General features: G+C 42.9%; 1 protein-coding gene across 1 annotated transcript; it reads left to right on the forward strand.

The window, feature by feature from the left end:
* Positions 1 to 10,509: 10,509 nt before the first annotated feature.
* On the forward strand, positions 10,510 to 23,255 carry LOC128399046 (vomeronasal type-2 receptor 26-like). Its single transcript, XM_053360304.1, has 6 exons — positions 10,510 to 10,685; positions 11,571 to 11,862; positions 13,671 to 14,054; positions 16,868 to 17,095; positions 20,568 to 20,694; positions 22,354 to 23,255. Exons 1-6 carry the CDS (start codon positions 10,510 to 10,512, stop codon positions 23,253 to 23,255), a joined length of 2,109 nt encoding a protein of 702 aa, XP_053216279.1.
* The last annotated feature ends 4,537 nt before the right edge of the window (positions 23,256 to 27,792 follow it).

The following is a 27,792-nucleotide window of genomic DNA, read 5'->3' on the forward strand; positions in this document are numbered from 1 at the left end:
TTAAAAAGTTTTATAAAGCTCCCCATACAGGGCTGCCTTCAGATGTATTCTAAGAGTCAGATTGTTGTTCATTTCCTAGACATCTGATGGGTGGGTTTTCCAAAGGGCAGGTGTGGGTATCAAGAAAGCCCTCTGCCTGGATCCCTGTAACCTCACTTCTTGCATTCAGTGTCGGGGCTGGATGATTGGGGTGTGGATGCTCCCACAGATATACAGGAGCAAAGATGCTTAAGGGCTATAAAGGTCAGCATCAACACTTTGCATTTTGCTTGGAATCATACTGGAGCCAATGGAGTTCCTTTCAGACCCGTGTTATATGGTCCTGGCAGCCACTCACAGTCACCAGTCTAGCAGCTGTGTGACACCCAACCCAAACCCCCTCATGATCTCTCCCAGTGGCTTCATATGGATGTTAAAAAGCATGAGGGAGAGAACGGAACCCTATGGCAACTCACAAGTGAGAGCCCAGGGGTCTGAACACTCACCCACCACCACCACTTTCTGGACACGGCCCAGGAGAAAGGAGCAGAACCACCAGTGCCCCCTTCTCCCAGCCCCTCTAGACAGTCCAGAAGGATGTTATAGTCAATGGTATCAAAAGCCTCTGAGAGATCCAGCAGAACTAGGAAACAGTCTTCCCAGTCAACAGTCTGGCAGCTGTGTTTTGGATTAGTTTTAGTTTCTGAGTCAACTTCAAAGGTAGCCCCACATAAAGTGCATTGTAGTATTCCAAGCAGGAGATAACCAGAGAATGTTCCACTCTGGCGAGACAGTGCACAGGCAGGTAGGGTCTCAGCTGGAATACCAGATAGAGCTGGTAGAAAGCTGCCCTGGACACAGAATTGACCTGGACCTTCATAAACATCTGTGAGTCCAAAATGCCTCCCAGGCTGCACACCTGGTCCTTTAAGGCCACAGGGCTTAAGGAATCCCCCACACCTACCTGCCCCCTGTCCCCCAGAAACACTACTTCTGTCTTGTTGGGATTGAATCTCAATCCATTAGCCACCACCCACCCCCTAACTGTCTTCAGACACCCTAACAGGATGTTCACTGCCATCACGGGTTATGAATTAAATGCTAGGTGGTGGAGCTGAGTATCATACACATTTTGGTGAACACCCAGCACAAACCTTCAATGATTTCTTCCAGCGGTTTCAAATATATATGGAAAGCATAGGAGAGATGACAGAAGCCTAAGGCACCCCACAAGTGAGCTCACAGGGGTCCAAACACTCATCCCCCACTACTACTTTCTGGACATGACCCAGGAGGAAGGAGTAGAACCACTGCATAACAGTGCTTCCAGCTCCCAGCACTCCAAGATACTCCAGGAGGATAGCATGGTTGACAGTATCAAAAGCAGCTGAGAGATCTAGCAGGACCAGGAAACAGCTTTCGCCTCTGTTCCAAGCCCACCAGAGATGATTGACCAGCATGACCAGGGTTGATTCAGTGTCCTGCACATCAACTCAAATCCTTTCCATTTCTTAATGATTTACAAAGGGTGATCTGAAATTAGCAGGCCTAAAGGTTTATGCCTCCATTATGTATCTTCCTGGAGGTCTCTTGGCTGCTGAGTTTATGCTAATTCATGATATCCCTCTCTTCCTGTATCTCCTACTAAAATTTGGATTCTCTCCATTGCTAAGTGGTGAACTCCTGGAGGAAAATAACTTAAATCCTTCTAGGAAAGCTATTTATCATTATAAGTCAATTACAATATTTTCTATTTCTTCCGATTCTCTTTCCACCTAGCTCCACTCATTGCTGCAGAGGATCTCATTCAACAACAGTGCTGGGGATGAAATTACATTAAATGAACATGGGAAATTAGCAGCTGGCTTTGATATTACAAACCTGGTCACTTTTCCAAATAATTCATATGTCAGGGTCAAAGTTGGAAGGTTGGATCCGCAGGCTCCTCCTGGCAAAGAGCTCACCATTAATGGGGACAGAATCCAATGGCACAGAGACTTCACTCAGGTAAGGAAATCACTGCACACAAGTGGGAGAGGGTGTAGTTTTGCCACATGAGGTGAAAAGGGAAGTGCTGCTACTATTAATAATGCTGATACTAATAATTCTTTTTATAACTAAACAAATGAACCATGCCATAAAAAGAGCAATATGCACAAAAGACATGTCACACCAAGAAGGACCAATGGCTATCAGAGAGTGTTGTCCAGCATGCTTGTTTGTCCAAGGAAGCTCTCCAGTTAATAGCGTTAGATAGAATGCTAAGCTAACTGTATCATTGTGAATGAACATTGTAATCTTCATGAGTTTTCTTTGATACCGCTTGTGACACTATTGTTGAGCTGGAATAATAGAAGCAGGGGTGTAAGGCGGTGTTTGTCAGGTTGACCCCTGCCATGGGCCAGGCCCATGAGGAGCCCCCCCCCAATCATGCCTTGTTCAGAGTGGCTAGGAGCCCGGTGGTCCATTCATGTACTCCATAGGCTTCATGGGTTGCTGGGCAAGGCATGCAGGCTCATCTCAGTTTCTTGGTGGGTTTATCCAGCTGCTGGCATTGGCCATCAGAGCAGCTGTGTGGTTCCACATCTCCGGTGGGCCTGTGGCACTATTATAAATTTGAACAGAGCGCCAAGCAGGGCTTGGATGGAAGAAAAGAGAGGGAGATTGAGAGTAGCAAGAGAAGGAAGGAAGGAAGGAAGGAAGGAAGGAAGGAAGGAAGGAAGGTGATGGGTGATGGGTGGATGCAGGAAGGAAGACAGACCAAAGAGGGCATGAGGCAGAACTGATGGCCAAGGAAAAAGTTTTGGTAATAAGATGGAAACTTTTCAATTTTCCGTTCCATGATCCCTCATGACTTTGGAGGCACTGATATATCTCCTTGCCAAGGGCACAAGGGAGCCTAGGTACACATCTGCATTGAAGGCATCAATATCCTCACAAGCAGATCTCAGCTTTACTGGAACTAAGTGTAGCAATATAATTGCTCCAGCTTTACAAATATATATTGGTAAAGAAAAACATCACAGGGAAAGGCTCAACCACAGATGACTTACGAAGGAGAAACCTTCAGTGCATCGGTCTAGAATGGCATTATTATGTTAAATTTCAAAATATATTTATTAGCTCTGTCTTAAATCCATTGTACCTCAAACAATGCCTGTTTCTGTCAAATAAATAAATAAATAAATTCTGTGTAAAGTTAAGTACCATTGCAATATTGACTTAAGATAGTTCTCTTTCAGGTTCACACTAATAAACATTTCTGGAATATTTTAATGCCCACATCCATTTTGCTTTCAGGATTGTTAACCAATATTTGCTAACTCCCATTCCCATTTGCTTGTATATGAAGGATGAAGAGGTTATTTTGCATATATTGAGAGTATTAAAAAGATCTTTGCTGCTATACTTCGACATATTTTTCCAATTCCTCCATCCATAACTTTTCAGAAGTAGTTGCCTACAAAATCATATATTAAAAAATAAGACATTGGGAGGGAAATGTTGGAAATATTCGTTTTTGAAAAATGACACCAGACTTTATGAATTGTTTTTGTAGAGAACAAAAAGTTCCAATTTATTTTATGTACGCATTGTATTGCAGTTCCCTCCATTTCATGAAGCTGGTTTTCTAAAGCCAGTCCATCACCACCCCAATACATCTGCCCACCAACTTCACTTCATCTTCACCGTATTCCAATGGTATAAGTGGTAGGGACCATCCAAATAGGAGCAGAACTACAATATTTCACTACCTCCAAACGCCAACTCCCTGAAGTTGACTAAGGGGACATCAAGTGAAATTCCTGCAGCAAAGGGCACGAGGATGTAGTTCCATCAAAAGAAATAGCCAGTAGTAGTATTAGATCAAAATATCTGATGGTTGCATGAATGGTCAATCTAGGTATGAACATTACAATCTGCTTGTGTTTCCATGATGCTTGAAACTGTAACATTTTCTCCCACTATTTGTGCCACCTGGGCACATATGGATCCTACTATTAATGGGAGATCACCTGATATTAAATGAATCCCCTAAAACATTTTCTTAATATTGACCTCTTCACATATCTTTGGATAGGTGCCACCCCTTTCCTTATGTAATGCCAACTGCCTTCCTGGTTATGAGAAGAAAAAGAAGGAGGGGGAGAAGTTCTGTTGTTATGATTGTGATCCATGTCCTCGTGGGATGTTCTCAAATGAGAAGGGTGAGAGATGCCATATCACCATATTCAAGCTATTTTAGTATATTATGAGCAAATTGGCAATGGGGTTTGCTCTGTATAGTAACAATAGGAGAATAATCTTCATTCTGAGTAAATGCTATCAACAAATTATGAATAAATTATCTTAACCTTCAAGAGTGAAGGAACTGAGATTAATCTATAATTTTCCAACACTGTATCTATGTACATTGATCTTCTAAACATTATTGCATATAATGTTTTATAATGTTTGATGAAGTTTCCAATTGCCAGTGGATCACTTCTGTGCTGCCACATTTTAATAACATATTTTAACGTTATAAACTGTGAGTGTAGGTCCTCCCGGTCTGTTTTGATGCAACAAGATATAAAATTTGTACTGTCCTGGAAGACACTAAAGCTTTGGAGAAGGGAGGCTCTAATAGAAGTGGTGGTCTTTTCTCTAAGAACGAGGCACTTTGTGGACTTAAATCTTCTTCTTCCTCTTCTTCACATTTTATGGGTTGTACACATTTTAATAATGCATTTTATTGTTATTAACCACTACTGTAGCTCCACCCCAAGTCTGTTTTGATGCGACAAGACATAAAGTTAGTACATGGTAAGGGGAATTTTAAAAAAACCACTCTTCAGCATATACTGGATTGTTTACAATTGTCATGCAACCTTTTTTCAGGGTTGGAAACCTGTGCCAGATGTCCTCCGCATCAATATCCAAATGCAGAGCAGAATGAGTGCATTCCCAAGAAACCAAACGTCCTAGGCTTTGGTGAAACTTTGGCCATCGTTTCAACTTTCTCTGCGCTTTTATTCTCTCTGATCACTGCTATGGTACTTGGCATTTTCATTAAGCACCGGGACACTGCCATTGTCAAAGCCAACAACAGAAGCCTCACTTACATTCTCCTCATCTCCCTCCTCTTGTGTTTCCTGTGCTCCTTGATGTTCATTGGAATGCCTAATAAGGCAACCTGCCCACTCCGACAAACGGCTTTTGGCATTGTCTTCTCTGTGGCTCTCTCTAGCATCTTGGCCAAGACTATTTCAGTGGTTTTGGCATTCATGGCTACAAAGCCAGATTCCACAATCAGGAAGTGGGTAGGCAAAAAACTGGCTTACTCCATTGTCCTTTCCTGCTCTGTGATTCAAGTAGGAATCTGTGCCTTCTGGTTGGCAACCTCTGCCCCATTCCCAGATGTGGACATGCACTCAAGCAGTGAAGAAATTATATTCTTATGTAATGAGGGGTCAGTTCTCATGTTCTATGGTGTTTTAGGCTACATGGGCTTCCTGGCCATTATCAGCTTCATTGTGGCCTTCTTAGCCCGGAAGTTGCCTGACAGTTTCAATGAAGCCAAGTTCATCACCTTCAGCATGCTGGTCTTCTGCAGTGTTTGGTTCTCCTTTATTCCCACATACTTGAGCACCAGAGGAAAATACATGGTGGCTGTGGAGATTTTCTCCATCTTGGCTTCCAGTGCTGGGCTGCTGGGTTGCATCTTTTCCCCTAAATGCTACATTATTGTGGTGAGGCCTGAGCTAAATAACAGAGAGCAGCTGATACACAGAAAGATGTAAATAACAGTATAGTTTGTAATTTCTGTATTTACACTCTGTAGACTTGTTGGCATGGTAATTTCACTGTAGTTTTTTAAGAAGGTAAGTTACCTGAAATGATCAAAATAACAAAAGAGATTCTCTTATCAATTATGGTCTTGAAATCCAGCGTGGTTGCATATGTGGTATAAATGAACTGGGATTATGTATATGAAAGAAACTATGGATGAAATTCAACAGCTTAAAACCCTACTCGTCTCCTACTCTTCTTCTCCTGCATCCAAAGGGTTGACCTCCCATATCTTCCCAAGAGTCCCTGAACCTTCCCTGTGGAGATGATGAGGCGCAGAGTCAAGAGAAGAAAGCAATGCAAAAACTTGAGAAGCTGCCTTTTACTGATTCCATTAGTCTATCTAGCAGGGATATGCACCAGATCTGACAATTCCCCAAGCCAATTTGTCCCTCTTTTGGGTGAGCTGGGCATCTATCAAGTTCATGTGAGACAGCCATGAATTGCAACAGCTTGGATCCAAGATTCTTTGTCTTCACTACATGCCTAACTGCACTAGCAACCAAACTTCACAAAGTAAGGATAGGTAAATGGAGGGAGTCAGGCAATAAAGATACTCACTTTATGTTTAGATAAGGATGAAGAACAAGGTAAGAATCCAGTAGAAACAACCAAAGATTGCTTGCCCACTGCCACTCTCAAGATTCAGTTTGCAGCTTGTGTCATCACACCTCAAGGAAGCCAGTCAAGAACTGACTCTGTGTTAATTACCAACCCAACCATCCCTCTCCATGTACTGATTATTTTAAGAAATGAATGGAAAGTGAGAATTTCATGGGAACAGTAATTCTATAAAGTCATGTATCGTGTTTTGTTTGATTCATTTTGAAGCCCCTGCATGTATGTATTCATTTATGTTGTTCATAATATGTTGAAGCAGAACATTTAAAAGTGCTCCAAACTGAAAATCACATGTGCACTCAGTTAGAAATTCTAGGCACAAAAAGACACCTCTAAAGAAATTCTAGGCACAAAAAGACACCTCTAATCAATTTTAGAATTCCCAGGATAATCTTGGATTTCTACACTTCTGGAATTTCATACCTCAATTGACCTGGGGCTGTGAAGGGAGACAGGAAGTGACTCACCTTGCCATACGTAGACAGTGCTCCAGACTCAGAGGTCCCTAATATTTGACATACCCGTAGCAGAACAATATCTCCCTAGAGAGGGAGCCTTATTCTACACCCCACTCTTATTTGCACCAGGGGTAGTCAATCTGTGGCCCTCCAGATGTTGCTGAACTGCAGCTCCCACCAGCTTACAAAGACTCTCCTCCCTGGAAGGGAGGGGAGTGGTTGTGGGCGGGAGCCCGAGCCCCGCCTACCCCCCTCACCTGGCTGGCGCCCGCCCCCGCCGGTGGGCAACCAACCAGGTGACACTGGGGGGGCGTTTCTTCAGCATACTATATGCTGCGTCGCCAGCCCCCTCCTCGGCCTCATTCACCTTTGGCCATGGAAAAAACCAGGAAACTCGTAAATCGGGCGGTGGCCCGTTGGGTGCGCTTCATGTATGGCCGAGTCATTTATCATGACCTTATCCGGATTGGCGACCATGCCTTATACCGGAATGATGGTGTGCATTTATCAGACCTGGGGAATGACATTTGGTTAAATAGCGTCATCAGGAGTATTTGGGATTGGTTGCAGCCGTGAGGGTATTGGCGGCGAGCCTCTTGGGCTCGGGTGGCGGTTAGGCATTGGATATATGTGTTGTGGTGTAGAAGAGCTAGGTGTGGCCATCGCCTATGCCTTCAATATGGTGGGTATTCCGTTAAAGGAATCTGGCGGTCGTGTGTTCTGTCCGATGCCTGCTTGGCGGGAGGCCATGGCACGACCCTCGGTGACGTCAGGGGTGAGCCTATAGTTGGATGAGCATCGACAGGCTCCACCTACTGGTGAATAAACCCATCCGTTTAGACATCCAATGCCTAAGCCAATACCTTTTCACTGCTGTAACCAATAAAGTTGTGGCCTTTTCTTGCCCATTAACCTTATATCTCGTGTCCTTGTGTATTCATTTCACATCGCGGGGGTTGGGTCCTCGAACCACAAAGACTCTCCTCCCTGGAAGGGAGGGGAGTGGTTGTGGGCGGGAGCCCGAGCCCCGCCTACCCCCCTCACCTGGCTGGCGCCCGCCCCCGCCGGTGGGCAACCAACCAGGTGACACCGGGGGGGCGTTTCTTCAGCATAGTATATGCTGCGTCGCCAGCCCCCTCCTCGGCCTCATTCACCTTTGTCCCGTCACGAGTCACCCACCCTCCACTCCCTTTAGCTTAGGGTCTCAAACTCTCTTTGGCCTTGCTATGGACCTTAGGTTGGTCGCCCTGGTTGCCCGGGGGGCCTGGTAGGAATTTTTCCATTTGGCATTAGGCTTTTTGGTTTTTTCGCCTACCTCGTAGCAATCGTCACAACTTTCGTGGTATTGGTGGGTAGGTTAGGCATTGGATATATGTGTTGTGGTGTAGAAGAGCTAGGTGTGGCCATCGCCTATGCCTTCAATATGGTGGGTATTCCGTTAAAGGAATCTGGCGGTCGTGTGTTCTGTCCGATGCCTGCTTGGCGGGAGGCCATGGCACGACCCTCGGTGACGTCAGGGGTGAGCCTATAGTTGGATGAGCATCGACAGGCTCCACCTACTGGTGAATAAACCCATCCGTTTAGACATCCAATGCCTAAGCCAATACCTTTTCACTGCTGTAACCAATAAAGTTGTGGCCTTTTCTTGCCCATTAACCTTATATCTCGTGTCCTTGTGTATTCATTTCACATCGCGGGGGTTGGGTCCTCGAACCACAACAGACCATTATTATCAAGGATGATGTAAGCTGTAGTCAAAACATCTGCATGGCATAACAGTGCCTATCACTGCCTTACACTGATGAGCCACCCTGACAATCTTCTGGATTAATGCTTGATACCAGAGTAAGAGAGAGATGTCTTAAACCAGTGGTTTTCAACCAGTGTGGCATCCTGGGATGCCTTGAATGATGGTCAGGTGTGCCGTGGACAACACTAGCCTTTGTCCCTCTTTCCTTCCCTCCTTCCTCTGATGCCCCCTCTCATCTCTGCCTTGCACAGCCTTAGCTACAAAATCCCCAGATGAATGGTGCCTCTGGGGCTGGCTAGGGAGAGCTTCCCAGATCCATGTGGGGCAGTGTTAGGAGATGCCTCTCTTTGGGGTAGGGCAGCAGCTCAGAGACCAGCAGCAACAACCCAGAGGACTCCCAAGGAGAGGGGAGAGGACAGGAAGCAGAGGGAACACACCACAAGGGAGGGTGTTGGGAAAAGACTCTCCCTTTCACCCTAACTCTCCATTAATGATTCCTCTCAGTCCCACCACTCTGAACCAGGTTGAAAGTCTCCTTCCCCCTCAGGTGCCTCCTGGGCCACTGGCTGACACTACTCTCCTCGTCCAGCCAGGCCCTGACACTGTCTTAGGTGTTCCCAAGCATGGCACTCAGCTTCAAATGGTATACATGTGTTCTGTGAAAAGTATTGGGACTGTATTATCCAGGGTCTCTATATCCTGATATGCTTTGGACCCTTTCCATCTCTGTTTCCAAGATCTAGCAACTGGAATCAATGTTACATATGTCAGAGAGTGTCAATAGCAGTAGGAAATTAGACAAGTGGGGAAAGGATGTATTTGGCTCACCTCAAAACACATTTTGATAGACAAAATTTTAGTGAAAAGATGGATGTCTGTCTACAGGTGGGGTGTTTTTCTGTATCTCTGGTTTGTTTTTAGTTCTGGATGTCCTACATTAGCAAGCAGATAGGACAAGATGACCTTAGAGATCCCTTCCTCGCCTTTCATTCTGTGATGTGACAGAAATATTTCCTTCAGCAGTTCTCCTACTGGTGATACAACATAGAGTCCAAAAACATTGCAAAAGTGATTATCTCTTCTGTAATTATTATAATTATTACAATTAATACACCTGGAAAAGCTCCAGAAAAGCAGAATGGGAAAAAAGGAAGGGGGGAAAATGAAATGATTAAAAGTAACCCGGTTTTCCATAGACACCTACGGTAAAGGAAGAGAGGTGAGGCCAGCTTTGATAGAGGAGTTTTTAGGTGAAATATGGATGCCAATCTACAGGTAGAATGTTTTTCTTTTTCTTGGTTTGTTTTTAGTTCTGGATGTCCTGCGTTAGCAAGAAGATTGGACAAGATGACCTTGGAGGCTTCTTCCTAACCTTTGATTCTGCAATGTGACAAATATGTTTACTTTGGCCGTTCTCCTACTGGTGATGCAACACAGAGTCCAACAACATTGCAAAAGTAATTATCTTCTCTATAATTATTAAAATTATGGTAATCAATTCACCTGGAAAAGCTCCAGAAGGCTGAATGGGAAATAAGAAAAAATAATTAAATCTGAAACGATTAAAAGCACCCCGGTGTTCCATAGAGAGCTAAGGTAAGCTAAGGAGAGGTGAGGTCAGCTTTTGCTTTTCATTGTATTGGTTGGATTTCAAATCATAGCATTCAATGACTTTTTTGTGGCAGTGCTGAAGTTAATGAGCAGGTGGATGCCTGCCCCTTTAAGTACAGAATTGGCAGAGTCAGTGGTCACAAAATACATCCTGTTCAAGTTAGGCTGATGACAAAGAGAAGCAAAGGAGATTCCAGGTGTAGAAGGATAGCTGTGATGAGGATGTTGCTGCTGCTGCTTCTCCTGCTGCTTCCCAATATGGTGCCCCAGGTGCACACTCTTGTTTGCAGCGGAAATAATCCTGTGCATATTCCACATGAATGGTATGAACCAGGGGACCTTACCATTGGTGGGATAGTGTCTCATATCCATTACATATTCCCCAGCATTTCCTTCCAAGAACACCCATCTCAGGTCTTTATTCCCAACCCAATGTAAGTAAACAGCTCTGAAGATCATTTCATTTGTTCTTTCTCCATTTATATCTGACTAAACTGCAGGAGGTAGTGGAGGACAGAGGTGCCTGGCGTGCTCTGGTCTATGGGGTCATGAAGAGTCGGACACGACTAAACGACTAAACAACAACAAAAAACTGCTCTTGGTTTTCTTTGAAGATTAAACCCAATAGTAAGATTTTTATAAGACTATTTCATTTATGGTTCAGAGCAGTAGTTAGAAAGTGGGGACACTCCATAATCTGCTTCAATGTACATGGTATCTCTTCATCCTCCAATGAAGCACAGATCACTCACTAGACCTCCCCAGTCAAAGGGGTGGCATTAGGGTTCTGCGAGAAGTGGCCACGCATTGGGCACAGAGTCATGGGACTGCTGTCTCAAAACCTGGTAAGCAAGGCGCTGGGCTTTGGGAAGGAGGCATGGGCTCTGACAAGGTTTGCTTTTTGTCACTTTTCGTGCTCCTCCAGTGACTTTCACCTTGGCCATAGGCTCTGCTTCTTGCCCTCCTTCATCTGTCTGCCTTCCTTGCTTCCTGTATCCCTTCATTTTCAAAATGACAACTGCCAATACTATTATTTTCATTTCATACCAGTTTGTCTTGCTAGGGACAATAACTGACAAAAGGGTGTAGTTATGATTTCAATAACTGTACATGTTTCTAGGGATAAAAAACAGCATGGTTAGAAAAACCGAATGTTATTAAGTGAAGATCACTTATCAATCTACATATAAAAAAATCTGGTTCAGATGGAAGTGAGATCCAAACATTAACTCTAATGGAACCAAACCGTTTCCATATATCCAACATGATTTAATAGAGGCAGTTGTATCCCCCAGATCTAAGTGTTGTGTACTTTGCAGGGTGATTAGAAAGTTCTACCAACACATCCTCGCCTTGGTGTTTGCTGTTGACGAGATCAATCAGAATCCCAGGATCCTGTCCAACGTCACTCTTGGATTCCACATCTATGATAGCTATTCTGATTCAAAGATGGCCTACCGAACCACTCTGGATCTGCTCTTTAAATCACATCACTTTGTCCCCAACTACATATGTGGCATTCAGAAAAACATAGTAGGAGTCATTGGGGGACTTAGCTCTGAAATCTCCTCATCCATGGCAGATGTCTTAGGTCTTTACAAGATTCCACAGGTAGAATATAGGTATTGAAAAATGGCTTTTTCATGCCATAGTTCACTCTTTTCTCCTCCCACTAGGAATCTGTTGATGCATAAATATGAAGTGGCAAAATGGAAAAGGGAAACGGGTTGCAGTATATGGATATATTTGGGGGGTATAATATTAGTACCCAACAATTTACATAAAAGGACATAAGGTCTAAAGAAAATTTATATCATATTGTTAATGGAGGATTGTTCAAAAAGTTTTATTTTGATAAATGGGGCACATTATTATTATTTTTAAAAAAATAATTTTAGCAGTTTTCAGTTACAAAATTCCAATATACGCCTCATTGTATCAATACCAAATCATAATATCAATTCCAATATCAATTCCAATATCCAATATATAGGTATTGAAAAATGGCTTTTTCATGCCGTGATTCACTCTTTCATCCTTCCACTAGGAATCTGTTGATGCATAAATATGAAGTGGGGAAAAGGAAAAGGGAAACAGGTTGCAATATATGGATATATTTAGGGGGAATAATAATAATAATAATAATAATAATAATAATAATAATAATAATTATTATTATTATTATTCATTTTTACCCCACCCATCTGGCTGGGATTCCCCAGCCACTCTGAGAAGCTTCCAACAAAATATCAAAATACAGTAGTGCGTCAAACATTAAAAGCTTCCCTAAACAGGGCTGCCTTCAGATGTCTTCTAAAAGTCTGGTAGTTATTATTCTCTTTGACATGAATGGAGTGCATTCCACAGGGCGAGTGCCACTACCAAGAAGGCCCTCTGCCTGGTTCCCTGTAACTTTGCCTCTCGCAGTGAGGGAAGGCCTTCGGTGCTGGACCTCAGTGTCCAGGCTGAATGATGGGGGTGGAGATGCTCCTTCAGGTGTATTGGACTGAGGTCATTTAGGGCTTTAAAGGTCAGCACCAACAGTTTGAATTATGCCTGGAAGTGTATAATATTAGTACCCAAAAATATACATGAAAGGACCTAGGTTCTAAAGAAAGTTTATATAATATATTTAATGGAGGATTATTCAAAAAGTTTCAGTTTGATAAAAGGGACATATTATCATTAATTTTAAAATATAATTTTATCAGTTTTCAGATACAAAATTCCAATATACACCTCGTTGTATCAATACCAAATTATAACATCAGTTCCAATATGAATCAATCAAATACCCAATTACTTAATTTTGGTGGCCCGCCACATGCTGGAATTGAAGGTTTGGTAATTTACTTTAACTCTTTTTCTGGCATTTGGGGAGGGATATGGTGCTACCAATTTGGTGTTTTCTGCTGCATTACTGGACTTCATATTAGTTGCCTTAATTTTAGCTGGTATTTTACTTTTATAGGATATGGTTTATTGTGGTCAAAGAAAAATAAAATGTACAATATGCAGGATACGTACAGGATTTCCAGGAGATCCTCCCACAAGAGTTCTTAGTAGAAGTGCCATCAACCTCTCTCTACAAGGGTTTTAAAGATTATAGACAAAAAGATCCTGATCAATTGCTTGTATTTCTCCTGGTCCACTTTAGAGTATTGTTGAAGGCAGTGCAAGGATAAAAGCTCTCCTGTTCCTGGAGAGAATCTGTGTGTACAAGTATGCAGCTGTGATGACTCCCATAATAGGAATTAATATCTGCAATAATAAATGAGCAATATATTTTCTATGTAAATGGGGGTCGGCCCTGTCTAAGATTAGGAAATATGAGATATAAAGGATTTATATTCAGATAAATGAGTGTGTTGTGAATTCTTGTTTCCACTTGGATAGGTTTGGCTTTTTTTATTTTTCAGATTTCATATGGTTCATTTGAACCAGCCATAAATGATCGAAGCAAAGTTGCTTCCTTCTACCGCATGGTCCCCAATGAAGATCTTCAGTACAAGGGAATTATCCAGTTACTTCTGCATTTTGGATGGAAATGGGTCGGGCTCATCACTCCAGATAACGAAGCTGGAGAACGTTTCATTCAGAACATTGAACCAATTCTTTTCAAGAATGGAATTTGTTCAGAATTCACAGAAAAAAGTCAAAACAATATGCGTTTCACTGGTAGCGTATTTGATATGCTGGGTGACATAAGGATTTTGTCCCCAGCTTTCATGGCAAGCAGAGCAAATGCAATTGTTATATATGGAGAAAGTACATCTATTTTATGGTTGTCATGGGCTATAGAGGTAAGGAATACAATTCAGCTGATGTTGCCTCCATCTAAGAGGAAACAACCTGAAAGAAAAGTATGGATTACAACAGCCCAAACTGATTTCATATTATCTTATTTTGAAAAAATGGTGAAGGTTAATATACAAATGTTCCACGGTGCTATCTCCTTTGCGATTCACTCCAAGGAGATTCAAGACTTCTCAGACTTTCTAAGGAGTGTAAAGCCTTCCTGGGCAGATGCAGATGGTTTTATCAGTGATTTCTGGGAACAAGCATTCAGTTGTTTACTTTCAAATTCTACTGCGTCAGCAAACACATGTACTGGAGAGGAGTTGCTGGAGAGCCTTCCTTCACCATTTTTTGAAATGAGCATGACCGGTCACAGCTACAGTATCTATAATGCTGTCTATGCTCTGGCACAGGCCTTACATATTAGGTGCTCATCTGAAGCCATCCGCAAAAGGATAAAGGGTGGAGACAGACTCTCTTCTCAGAATGTAGAGCCTTGGCAGGTAATGTTTCCTCTTATAAAATGTTCACCTTGCAAAGTACAGGTTACAGACTCCGCTAACCCAGAAATAGTGCTTCAGGTTAAGAACTTTGCTTCAGGATGAGAACAGAAATCGTGCTCCAGTGGTGTGGCGGCAGCAGGAGGCCCCATTAGCTAAAGTGGTGCTTCAGGTTAAGAACAGTTTCAGGTTAAGAACGGACCTCCGGAACGAATTAAGTACTTAACCCTTAATAATTCAAAGAAGTGTATTTGACGTGTATCTGAAGAAGCGTGCATGCACACAAAAGCTCATACCAAGAACAAACTAAGTTGGTCTCTAAGATGCTACTAGATAATTTTTTATTTTATATATATATTTCTAATTCGTCAGACCAACATGGCTACCTACCTAAATAATTAAAAGTAATAAATGCATGAAAGAATAACCTTAAATTATTTTATTTCCTATAATTATACTAAGCCGACTTTAAATTACACAGACTTTCATAAGTGACAGAATAGCAGCAACTACTTGAAAGGTTTATAATAGTTCGGAAAATTCACTGCTATTTAAAGATTAAAAACTGGCACTCTTCCAGTCTTACAACTGGCATTTAATTAGACCAGTGATTTCCAATTAGCTAATTACTGAGAACCCCCTATTTTTCAAAATCTAAAGCATGGAACTCCAGTTTTTGAAAATTTTGATAACTGTAGGTAGCAAACCAATGTTTTGAAGAAAATGTGGGGTAGTCCAAAAGAAGCAAAGGATTTTAAGTCTACTAAAAAACAGACCATAAAATTTGTGATTTTACCATGCAAAAATGACAAAGTTTTGGTTGGAGCGGAGACAAATTCAATTTTATTAAAGTAAAGCACAAGTGAACAAATTTAGACATTTCTAGCAGCTTCTAAACCTACATCTATCTATCTAGCTCTATCTATCTATCTATCTATCATCTATCTATCTATCATCCATCTATCTATCTAACCAGGTTGAGAGGTCTAGCAGGACCAGGTTTCACCTCTGTCCCACCAGAAATCATTGACCAGCATGACCAGGGTGGGTTCAGTCTCCAGAACATCAACTCAAATCCCTTCCAATTCTTATTTACAAAGGGTGATCTGAAACAAGCAGGTCTATAGCCTTATGCCTCTATTATATATTTTTCAGCATGGTGTAGCAGTTAAGAGCGGTGGACTCGTAATCTGGTGAACTGGGTTCACTTCCCCGCTCCTCCACATGCAGATGCTGGGTGACCTTCAGCTAGTCACACTTCTCTGAAATCTCTCAGCCTCACTCACCTCACAGAGTGTTTGTTGTGAGGAGGAAGGGAAATGAGATTGTTAGCCACTTTGAGACTCCTTAGGGTAATGAAAGGCAGAATATCAACTCCAAACTACTTTTCTTCTTCTTCTTCTTCTTCTTCTTCTTCTTCTTCTTCTTCTTCTTCTTCTTCTTCTTCTTCTTCCTCTTCTTCTTCCTGAAAGTCTCTTGACTGCTAAGTTTATGCTGATTCATGATTTTCCTCTCTTCCTGTACCTACCACTGAAATTTGGCTTCTCTCCAATATGAACTGAAGTGGTTAACCTGTGCCACAGACCAGATTTAATGAACACTCATATCAAAGTGTTCTGTAAATTGATAACCATAGTCTTTCATGTTCTTCCGCACACATTTAATGCTCCTAACCTTTCTTTTAGTTTCTTTTAGCTTCTTATATACTTTTTCATATACCATATTTTCCCGTGTATAAGACGCCCCATGTATAAGACCACCCCTATATTTTTAAACCCAAAATTAAGAAATTAAGTTGTTTAGCTTTTGGGGGGTGTGGGGGAGGTCACTTCTGCCAATCGCTCACCCGCCTGTCCACCACTGCCAATCGCTTACCACAGCCCCTGCCAATCACACACCTCACCACAGCCATCAATTGTCTGCCTGCTCACCGCCACCAACAGCCCACCTGCCCACTTGTTGCAACCGCCAATCATCTGCCCAACTGCCGCAGCCACAGCCAATCTCCTGCTTGCTGCTGCCATTAATCGCACATCCCCCTTCTGCATTCACTATCCGCATATAAGACGAGCATCGTCTTATACATGGAAAAATACGGTACCTTCTGTTTTAATACTTTTTAGCTTTCCAAAACATTTTACAGGTTTTAAATAACAGTACCCCACCCTACTTATGTTGGTCTACAACAGTAATAAAGAAATATTGATTGAAGTGGATAACTCCTGGAGGAAAATAACTTAAATCCTTCTAGGAAAGCTATTTATCTTTGTAAGACTATTACAACATTTGATGGGCCTTCTGATTCTCTTTCCACCTAGCTCCACTCATTGCTGCAGAGAATCTCATTCAACAACAGTGCAGGGGATGAAATTACATTAAATGAACATGGGAAATTAGCAGCTGGCTTTGATATTACAAACCTGGTCACTTTCCCAAATAATTCATATGTCAGGGTCAAAGTCGGAAGGCTGGATCCCCAGGCCCCTCCTGGCAAAGAGCTCACCATTAATGGGGACAAAATCCAATGGCACAGAGCCTTCACCCAGGTAAGGAAATCACTGCACACAAGTGGGAGAGCGTGTAGTTTTGCCACTTGAGGTGAAAAGGAAAGTGCTGCTCAACTTCTGCTGCCACTATTAATAATGCTGCTACTAATAATTTGATTAATAAATAAACAAATGAACCATGTCATAAAAAGAGCAATAGGCACAAAAGACATGTCACACCAAGAAGGACCAATGGCTATCAGACAGTGTTGTCCAACATGTTTGTTCAAGGCAGCTCTCTACATAGTGGCATTAGATAGAATGCTAAGCTAACTGTATCATTGTGAATGAACATTGTAATCTTCATGAGTTTTCTTTGATACTGCTTGAGACACTATTGTTGAGATGGAATGATAGAAGCAGGGGTGTATGTAGTTGTTTGTCAGGTTGGCCCCTGCCACGGGCCCAGGCCCAGAAGAAGCCTCCAAAATCATGCCCTGCTCAGAGTGGCTAAGAGCCCAGCTGCCCCTTGATGTACTCCATGAGCTGCTGGGCAAGGCCTGCAGGATCCTCTCAGTGCCTCGGTGGAGTAATCCAGCTGCTGCCATTGGACATCAGAGGATCTGCGTGGTTCCGCATCCTCAGTTACCCAGTGGCACTATTATAAGTGTGACCAGACTGCCAAGCAGGACTTAGAGAGTGGAGGGGGCAACAGAGGAAGGAAGGAAGGAAGGAAGGAAGGAAGGAAGGAAGGAAGGAAGGAAGGAAGGAAGGAAGGCAGTAAGTGAAGGAGGGATTCAGAAAAGAAGGTAGACAGACAGACCAAGGAGGACAGGAGCCGATGGTCAAGGAGAAAGTCACTGGTTACAAGATGCAAACTTTTTGAGTTTCTGTTCCATGGCCCCGTTTCAAACTTTCTGATTTTCTATTCAATGGCAATATTATTTAAAATTTCAACAGATATTTATTAGATCTACCTTAATTGAGTTATACCTCAAACAATGCCTGTTTTTGCAAAATAAATAAATAAAATGTAAATTTAAGTACCATTTGGATATTGACTATTTCAGGTTCAAACTAATAAACATCCCTTTTGCTTTTAGGATTGTTAAACCAATATTTGATAAATCTCATTCCCATTTCCTTGTATATGAAGGATGGAGAGATTCTTTTGCATATGTTGAGAGTATCTCGGCTGCCATAGTTTAACAAATCTTTCCAATTTTTTACAATCCATAACTTGTTAGCATTAGTAAGTAAAGGTACCCCTGCCCGAACTGGCCAGTCGTGTCCGACTCTAGGGTTGTGCGCCCATCTCACTTAAGAGGCCGGGGGCCAGCGCTGTCTGCAGACACTTCCGGGTCACTTGGCCAGCATGACAAGCTGCATCTGGCGAGCCAGCGCAGCACACGGAAACACCGTTTACCTTCCCGCTAGTAAGCGGTCCCTATTTATCTACTTGCACCCGAGGGTGCTTTCGAACTGCTAGTTTGGCAGGCGCTGGGACTGAGCAACGGGAGCGCACCCCGCCATGGGGATTCGAACCGCCGACCTGATGATCGGCAAGTCCTAGGCGCTGAGGTTTTACCCACAGCGCCACCCGCGTCCCATGTTAGCATTAGTTGCCTACAAAATCATATTTTTTTAAAAGGTCATTGGAAAAATGTTGGAAATATTTCTTTTTGTAAAATAACACCAGACTCTATACATTGATTTTGTAGAGAAGTCCCAACTTATTTTATGTGCACGTTGTATTGTAGTTCCCTGCTTTTCATGAAGCTGGTTTTATAAAGCCAGTCCATCACCACCCCAATACATCTGCCCACCATCTTCACTTCATCTTCACTTTATTCCAATGGTATAAGTGGTAGGGACCATCCAAATATGAGCAGAACCACAATATTTCACTACCTCCAAATCCCAACTCCCTGAAGTTGACTAAGGGGACATCAAGTGAAATTCCTGCAGCAAAGAGCACGAGAAAGTAGTTCCATCAAAAGAAATAACCAGTAGTAGTATTAGATTAAAAAATCGTTTAAGTATGGAGGTCTGGCTGGAAGAAACATGGATCCTGTTGGGCCAGAGCTTCTCCGAGATCTGGTGTTTAATATTAAGGACTATAAAAAAAACCGGCAAAGAGGAATTGAGAGAGAATTAAGAGCCTCGGACGTGAGATCTCCAGGCTGATAGTAGACTAAGACTGATGGGCATTTGTTGGGGATTGAAACCGGGAAAGGGGGGGTGGAGTTTGGGAATCCAAAGGGTGTATAATTACAATCTGTTTTATTTTTATTTTATTTTGTTATTTGTATGAAAATTGGGGAATTCATGGAAGGGAAATTGGGTCGACGTTAGAAAAATGTTTTAAGAACGAGTATTGATGCATAAGTATTGTGTTTAAGTTTGGATAAGGCAAAATTGGTTTTTTAAAATGAACTAAATAGAAAAAGGTTAAAATTAGGGATAAGAACTTGCTGAACTAACATTTTGAATTGGAATATAAGAAGGGGAGGTGTGGGGAAGTCAGGGAAATATGTTATAGAAAAATAAGGATTGTGAACTTTATGTGTTTTTAAACCTTTTTGTTTTTCCTTTTTTGATTCTTTTTTAATGTATTAAAGTTGAAAATTTCAATAAATATCTTTTTTTAAAAATGATTAAAAAATCTGATGGTTTGCAGTGATGGTCAATCTAGATATGAACATTATAATCTCATAGAATCATAGAATCATAGAATCATAGAGTTGGAAGAGACCACAAGGGCCATCGAGTCCAACCCCCTGCCAAGCAGGAAACACCATCAGAGCACTCCTGACATATGGTTGTCAAGCCTCTGCTTAAAGACCTCCAAAGAAGGAGACTCCACCACACTCCTTGGCAGCAAATTCCACTGTCGAACAGCTCTTACTGTCAGGAAGTTCTTCCTAATGTTTAGGTGGAATCTTCTTTCTTGTAGTTTGGATCCATTGCTCCGTGTCCGCTTCTCTGGAGCAGTAGAAAACAACCTTTCTCCCTCCTCTATGTGACATCCTTTTATATATTTGAACATGGCTATCATATCACCCCTTAACCTCCTCTTCTCCAGGCTAAACATGCCCAGCTCCCTTAGCCGTTCCTCATAAGGCATCGTTTCCAGGCCTTTGACCATTTTGGTTGCCCTCCTCTGGACACGTTCCAGTTTGTCAATGTCCTTCTTGAACTGTGGTGCCCAGAACTGGACACAGTACTCCAGGTGAGGTCTGACCAGAGCAGAATACAGTGGCACTATTACTTCCCTTGATCTAGATGCTATACTCCTATTGATGCAGCCCAGAATTGCATTGGCTTTTTTAGCTGCCGCGTTTACATCTGCTTGTGTTTACATGATGCTTCGAACTGTAACTTTTTCTCAAACTATTTGTGCTACCTGGGCACATACGGATCATACAGCTAACACTTCTGGCCCTCCAATTTACTGATAGATCACCTGATGTTAGATGAATCCCCTTAAACTTTTTTCTTAATATTCACCTCTTTGTGTCTCTTTGGATAGGTGCCACCCCTTTCCTTATGTAATGCCAACTGTCCTCCTGGTTATGAGAAGAAAAAGAAGGAGGGAAAGAAGTTTTGTTGTTATGATTGTGATCCATGTCCTCATGGGATGTTCTCAAATGAGAAGGGTGAGAGATGCCATATAACCATATACAAGCTATTTTAGGAAATTTTGAGCAAATAGGCAATGGGGTTTGCTCTGTATAATCTCAATTTATATTGTTTACTAACAATACAGTGGTACCTCGGGTTACATACGCTTCAGGTTACATACGCTTCAAGTTAGGGACTCCGCTAACCCAGAAATAGTACCTTGGGTTAAGAACTTTGCTTCAGGATGAGAACAGAAATTGTGCTCCAGCGGTGTGGCAGCAGCAGGAGGCCTCGTTAGCTAAAGTGGTGCTTCTGGTTAAGAATAGTTTCAGGTTAAGAACGGACCTCCGGAACGAATTAAGTACTTAACCCAAGGTACCACTGTAGTAGAATAATCTCCCTTCTGTCTCTGTAAAAGCTGCCACTATGAAGAAATTATCTTAACCTTCAAGAGAGTATACCATGAGGATGTGACCGTAATCTGTAATGTAAAGATTTTCCATCAGTGTACCTACATACATTGATATTCTAAACATTACAAGTAAAGGTAAAGGGACTCCTGACCATTAGGTCCAGTCGTGGCCGACTCTGGGGTTGCGGCGCTCATCTCACTTTATTGGCCAAGGGAGCCAGCGTGCAGCTTCAGGGTCATGTGTCCAGCTTTCGAACTGCTAGGTTGGCAGGAGCAGGGACCGAGCAACAGGAGTTCACCCTGTCACGGGGATTCAAACCGCCGACGTTCTGATCGGCAAGTCCTAAGCTCTTTGTTTTCATGTGTGAGTGGGAGTAGGTGGGTGTTTTGGATCAGGTAACCATATTGATTCATATGCTGTTGGTGGATTCTTGTCATTGTCTTGTTGGGCTGTGTATGTGATAAAGGGGAGCCATACCGGAGTGAAGGTATCTTCTTCAATTTGTCATTGTGTCACTTTCAGTTTATTGGTTAATTTTTCTAGTAGTGCTGTTTCCCATACTATTTGGTACCATTGGTCCATGCTTACTCCTGACAGGTCTTTCCAGTGTCTGACTATGATGTTTGTGGTTGCTGAGAGTAGGTGGGTTATGAGTTCTTTGTGATGTGAGTGGGCATTGTTGTCTTGGAATATGTTTAGTAGGGCCAGTTCTGGGGTGATTTCTAATACTTGCTTAGTTATTTTACATTTCTTGTATGGCTGTTGTCCAGAATAGTTGGATTTTGGGGCATTCCCACCACATGTGTAGGTATGTGCCTGTGGAGGTGCACCCTCTCCAGCATTTTGGTGAGGTTCCTGGGTGTATTAGCTCTAGTTTCCTTGTTGTTAGGTAATATTCTCTAATGTTTAATGCAGTTTCTCATTGATGGTGGCTCACTGCTGTGCTGCCACATTTTAATAACACATTTTCATGATATACACCATGAGTGTAGATCCGCCCCTCTGTTTTGATGCAAAAAGACGTAAAAATTGTACATGCATTCTGCCCTGGAAGAAACCAAGGTTTTTGGGGGAGGGAGGATGGAAAAGAATTGGGGTCTTTATTCTAAGAACAAGGTTCCTTGGGAACTTTATCTTCAAAGCTTCTAGGGCACAAGCATTTCGACTAGAAGTTTTGAAACTTATCCTCGTGGAAACACTACGGTAAGGGAACTCATGATTTAAAAAAAACTCTTAAACATATACTGGATTGTTTCCAATTGTCATACCACCTTTTTTCAGGATTGGAAACCTGTGCCAGATGTCCTCCAGAGCAATATCCAAATGAAGAGCAGAATCAGTGCATTCCCAAGAAACCACACGTCTTAGGCTTTGGGGAAACTTTGGCCATTGTTTCAACTTTCTCTGCACTTTTATTCTCTCTTATCACAGCTATGGTACTTGGCATTTTCATTAAGCACCGGGACACTGCTATCGTCAAAGCCAATAACAGAAGCCTCACTTACATTCTCCTTGTGTCCCTTCTCTTGTGTTTCCTCTGCACTTTGATGTTCATTGGAACACCTACGGAGGCAACCTGCCTCCTCCGACAAACAGCTTTTGGCATTGTCTTCTCTGTGGCCCTCTCCAGCATCTTGGCCAAGACTATTTCAGTGGTTTTGGCATTCATGGCTACCAAGCCAGATTCCACAATCAGGAAGTGGGTAGGCAAAAAACTGGCTTACTCCATTGTCCTTTCCTGCTCTGTGATTCAAGTGGGAATCTGTGCCTTCTGGCTGGCAACCTCTGCCCCATTCCCAGATGTGGACATGCACTCAATGACTGAAGAAATTATATTCTTATGTAATGAGGGGTCAGTTCTAATGTTCTATGCTGTTTTAGGCTACATGGGCTTCCTGGCCATTATCAGCTTCACTGTGGCCTTCTTAGCCAGGAAGCTGCCTGACAGCTTCAATGAAGCCAAGTTCATCACCTTCAGCATGCTGGTCTTCTGCAGTGTTTGGTTCTCCTTTATTCCTACATATTTGAGCACCAGAGGAAAATACATGGTGGCTGTGGAGATCTTCTCCATCTTGGCTTCCAGTGCTGGGCTGCTGGGTTGCATCTTTTCCCCTAAATGCTACATTATTGTGGTGAGGCCTGAGCTGAATAACAGAGAGCAGCTGATACGGAGAAAGACGTAAAGAACAGTTTAGTCTGTCATTTCTGTATTTAGACTCTGTAGACTTGTTGGCATGGTAATTTCACTGTGTGTTTTTTCAAGAAGGGAAGTTAAATGAAATGATGAAAATAACACAAGAGAGTCTCTTATCATTTATATTCTTGATATCCAGTGTAGTTGCATATGAGGTGTAAATGAACAGGGATTACGTGTATGAAAGAAACTATGAATGATTTCCAACTACTTGAATGCCTACACTTATCCAGTGCTTATTTTATAAAAAGGAGAGAAAATGTTTAGTGGTACTCTTGTTTTCCTACTCATATTGAAATTCTGCCCCTTAATAAGGCCAAACTTAGATTCACAAAATGTTTAGGGTTATGCATCTCCCTGCATCCCCTCGGGGGGGGGGTCACTGGTGTTATCATATATGTTCTTGATATCCATCATTGTTGCATATGAGATGTAAATGAAACAGGACTATGTTTATTTAAGAAACCATGGATTATATGCAAAAACTTTGAATGCCTATACATTCCGTTTCTCTTCTTCTCCTGCATCCAAAGAAATGCCCCCCAAGAGGCCCTGAACATCTCCTGAGGAGGAGGTGATGGGGTACAGAGAGAAGAGATGAAAAGGAACACAAAAATTTGAGAAGCTGTCTTATCATGAGTCTATGAGTCTATCCAGCAGGGCTGTGCTCCAGATCTGACCATGCCCCAAGCCATATTGTCCCTATTTTGGGTGACCGTCTATTAAGTTCATGTTAGACAGCCATAAAATTGCAGCAGATTGGATTTGAGATACTTTGTCTTCACTATATGCCTAACTGCCCTAGCAAAGAGGCTGAGCCATTTCAAAAAGTTTGCGCAAGTAAATGAAGGGAGCCAGGCAGTAAAGATATTTTATGTTTAGGTAAGGATGAAGAAGAAGGTAAGAATCCAGTAGTAACAGCCAAAGATTGTTTGCCCACTGCCACTATCAATATCACCCTAGCAATGGAGCCTTATTCTACACCCACTCTTATTTGCACCAGTGGTCCTCAATCTGTGGCCCTCCAGATGTTGCTGAATTGCAGCTCCCACCAGCTTACAACAGACCATTGCTGTCATGGATGATGGAAGCTGTGGACCAAAAACATCTGGACGGCATAACAGTGCCTATCAGTGCCTTACACTGGGGTGCCTTGAATGATGATCAGGGGTGCCACAGACAACACTGACGTCTGTTCCTCTTTCCCTCCCTCCCTCCTCTCATGCCCTCTTGTGACTCAGTCTCCCCAAAGTTTCCACAGCCTTGGCTACATGCTCTCCAGATGAATGGTGTCTCTGGGACTGGCCAGGGGGTGCTTCCTAGCAGTAGGGCTGTGTTAGGAGGTACCCCTGTTTGGGGTAAGGGGGCAGCTCAGAAACCAGGGTCAGCAGCATCAGCTTCCTGGAGGACTCCCAAGGAGAGGAGAGGAGGCTGAGGGAAAACACCACAAGGGTGGGTGTTTAAAAAATGGTGAGAGGCTGCCAGCTCTGCAGGCAAGGGGTAACATAACTGGGGTCCTGAGCCTCACAGGGGTGCCACAGAATGAATGTAGGTGGAGAAGCGACCCATGGACTCAAAAGCCTCTGCCTGTCAGGCTGCCAGGAAAGCCCTTCCATTTGTGGTTCAACGCTGTAAGCAGACAAAGACAGGGCTTGAGAGTAATCAACTTTAAAGCTCAGTAACCAACGAGACATCACATGGCACATCCATCAGCTAAGCAGGTCAGTTGCAGAAATTAAATTCCTGCCCCTTTCAGAATAATTTTTTATTAACCGACCAATCACATCAAATCAAACCAGATTACATAAATTCCAAATTACACAGCCGAATTTCAAATTTTTGTTGGGGGTACCCATATTTCAAGTTCCGAAGGGGATCCAATCAACTTCTTGCTTCTTGCTGCTGTTTTAATGTCCACAAATCTAACCATATGATGTTCACTGTACTATCCAGTCCTTTCTTATTGTTTTTCCACATCTCTTGTTGTTATTTTCATATATTTTTCCTTTCTCCTTGTGACCTCTGATAGTCTCCACAAGCTGGTTAAAACAGTTTGTAATCCTGTGTGGATATTATTATTTTTTTATCCAGTTGTCATATCCAGACGTTTTCCATATAACATCGCTTCCATACATCAAAACAGTCTTAGCGTCATTAATCTTCACCCCGGCCATAATAGGTGGAGATTTTAATGCCCGTACAGCAGCAAACTGGGACTCGCTGACCAAAGCCAAATGGTGGGTTACCCCAAACCTTGATAATTATGACCTGGAACACATCATGAAGAGAACTTCTAAAGACCACAGAGTAAACGAGGCTGGAGTACTCCTCTATCAAATGGCCATCCGTTTGAATTTGGTCCCCTTAAATGGCACATGCCTCCCCGATATTCCAGGGGATTTCACTCACCTGAGCATTAAATCAAACAGCGTCCTCGATTACCTGTTGGTCTCTAGGGATCTACTTAAGTGTATTTCCACTTTTAAGATCGAGAATGTACAATTTAGTGATCATCTTCCCCTTGTTGCTAAGCTTTCCCTGAACTGGCAGCTGGAGGCTCATAGACATCCGACTCAGATAGTAACCAACGAATCTCTCCAAGTAAGAGGAATCAAATGGTCGGAGACACAGGCCCAAAGGTACCTGGAATTCTTTCAAAAAGAAATCCTCGGGCCCCATCCCAACATAGGCCCTGCCTCAGACGAGCATAGCATAGTGTTGAAGCGCTTCCACCATCATATGACTGATCTTACGTCCTTCTTCAGGTTACCACCCAAAAATTTAAATCGAAACGAGTATACTTACGGTGCCCCCTGGTATAATTCTCAGTGCAAACAAGCAAGACAGCGCCTCCGTGCTATATATAATGTATACAAGACCTCCGATGCATCTACTCTGCCAGCTAGCTATGCACATGCCAAGCAAGTTTACAAATGCACGCAGAAAATTGCCAAGCGTGAGTGGCAACATAATCGTTGGCAGGCTTTGATCACTGCTTCAAAACCACACAGATCCAGGGAATTCTGGTCTTTGATTAACAGAAGGGGGAGGAATTCCCCAAGGGCAGTCATCTCTGCACCGACATGGGAACTGTTCCTGAAGAGATGCTTCTCACAGGCAGATGCTCCCTCCGACCATCTGATGCACCTGTTTACCCACCTACCTATTTGGCCTCCCACCGATCCTGACGAAATAGCCAAGTTAATAGCTCAGCTGAAACCGGGCAAGGCCCCTGGGCCCGACCTGATCCCTGCTGAAGCCATCAAACTACACCCAAAATGGTGGGCCGGCATCTTGGCCAAAACCTTCGATGCAATCAATGCTTCCGGTCTCATCCCCAAAATATGGAAGGAGGCCATAATAGTACCAATTCATAAAAAAGGTTCTCCAACGGAGCCGGAAAACTACCGTAACATCAGCCTCCTTTCGATCATAGGGAAAATTTATGCCAGCTTTTTGCTGACTAAATTATTGCGATGGGTAGACGAGACTAACCAGATTGGTCACGAACAAGCAGGGTTCAGAACTAAACGCTCTACAATCGATCATGCGATAGTTCTTTATCACCTGGCACGGAAGTACTCCTCCCCTCCCCGGGGCTACCTCTGTGCCGCCTTCTTAGATCTAAAGGCAGCCTTTGATAGCGTTCCTAGAAATATTCTTTGGGAGAAACTTGCGAAACAGGGCATTGATAGAAGACTCTTATGGCTCATAAGCCAGCTCCACGAAGGTACCCTTGCCAGAGTGAGACTCACTCCTGCGGGCGACCTCACAAATTCGATACCAATAAACAAGGGAGTGCGCCAAGGATGTATATTGGCTCCCTGCCTATTCAACCTATTCATCAGCGACATGCGAGCACCCCTAGTTAACTCATCTCCAAGTATACACGCGCCTAGACTAGCGGATTACCGCTGTCCACTCCTCTTATATGCGGACGACGCGGTAATTCTATCTTATACACGTGTTGGACTAACCAGAGCTCTGAAGATCTTTGCCACGTATTGTCAACTCAATCAATTAACCATCAACCATGCTAAGTCCAAGATTCTGATTTTCTCCAGAAGCCGGAGATTATACAAATGGAAGCTTGGTGGAGCAAAAATAGAGCAAGTCCTAAAATTTCAATACCTAGGAGTTATTTTTCAATACTATTTGGGGTGGAAAGCTCAAATTCAACACCTACTTAACAAGGCCAAAACCTTGTCATATGCGCTCCTCCGATTCTTCTTTTCAGACGGAGCTTTGCATGTTCCCTCGGCCCTAAAGGTGTTCAAGGCAAAAGTGGTTGCCGTGCTTGCTTATGCTGCCCCGCTCTGGGCCGTGATGACAGATCTTGCTCCCCTTGAGACTCTGCAAAGCCAATTCCTACGTCGGCTCCTAATGCTCCCCCTGTGCGTAAGCAACGCAGCCATGCGACTAGAATTGAAGATCGCATCCTTAGAAACTTGTCTGTGGAAGCAAGTCTTCAATTACTGGTTATCATTGTGGCATAGATTACCAAACCATTACCTTGTCCAATGCTT

The sequence above is a fragment of the Podarcis raffonei genome, chromosome 13 (assembly GCF_027172205.1).
Source record: "Podarcis raffonei isolate rPodRaf1 chromosome 13, rPodRaf1.pri, whole genome shotgun sequence".
NCBI classification, from domain to species: domain Eukaryota; kingdom Metazoa; phylum Chordata; class Lepidosauria; order Squamata; family Lacertidae; genus Podarcis; species Podarcis raffonei.

Bases quoted from the DNA above. Each gene is read 5' to 3' on its own strand.
- LOC128399046 (XM_053360304.1), top strand. From the start codon at position 10,510: ATGGTGCCCCAGGTGCACACTCTTGTTTGCAGCGGAAATAATCCTGTG. The intron at 10,686-11,570 runs GTAAGTAAACAG...TGTACTTTGCAG, and splicing joins GTCTTTATTCCCAACCCAAT to GGTGATTAGAAAGTTCTACC. The intron at 14,055-16,867 runs GTAAGGAATACA...CTTTCCACCTAG, and splicing joins GGTTGTCATGGGCTATAGAG to CTCCACTCATTGCTGCAGAG.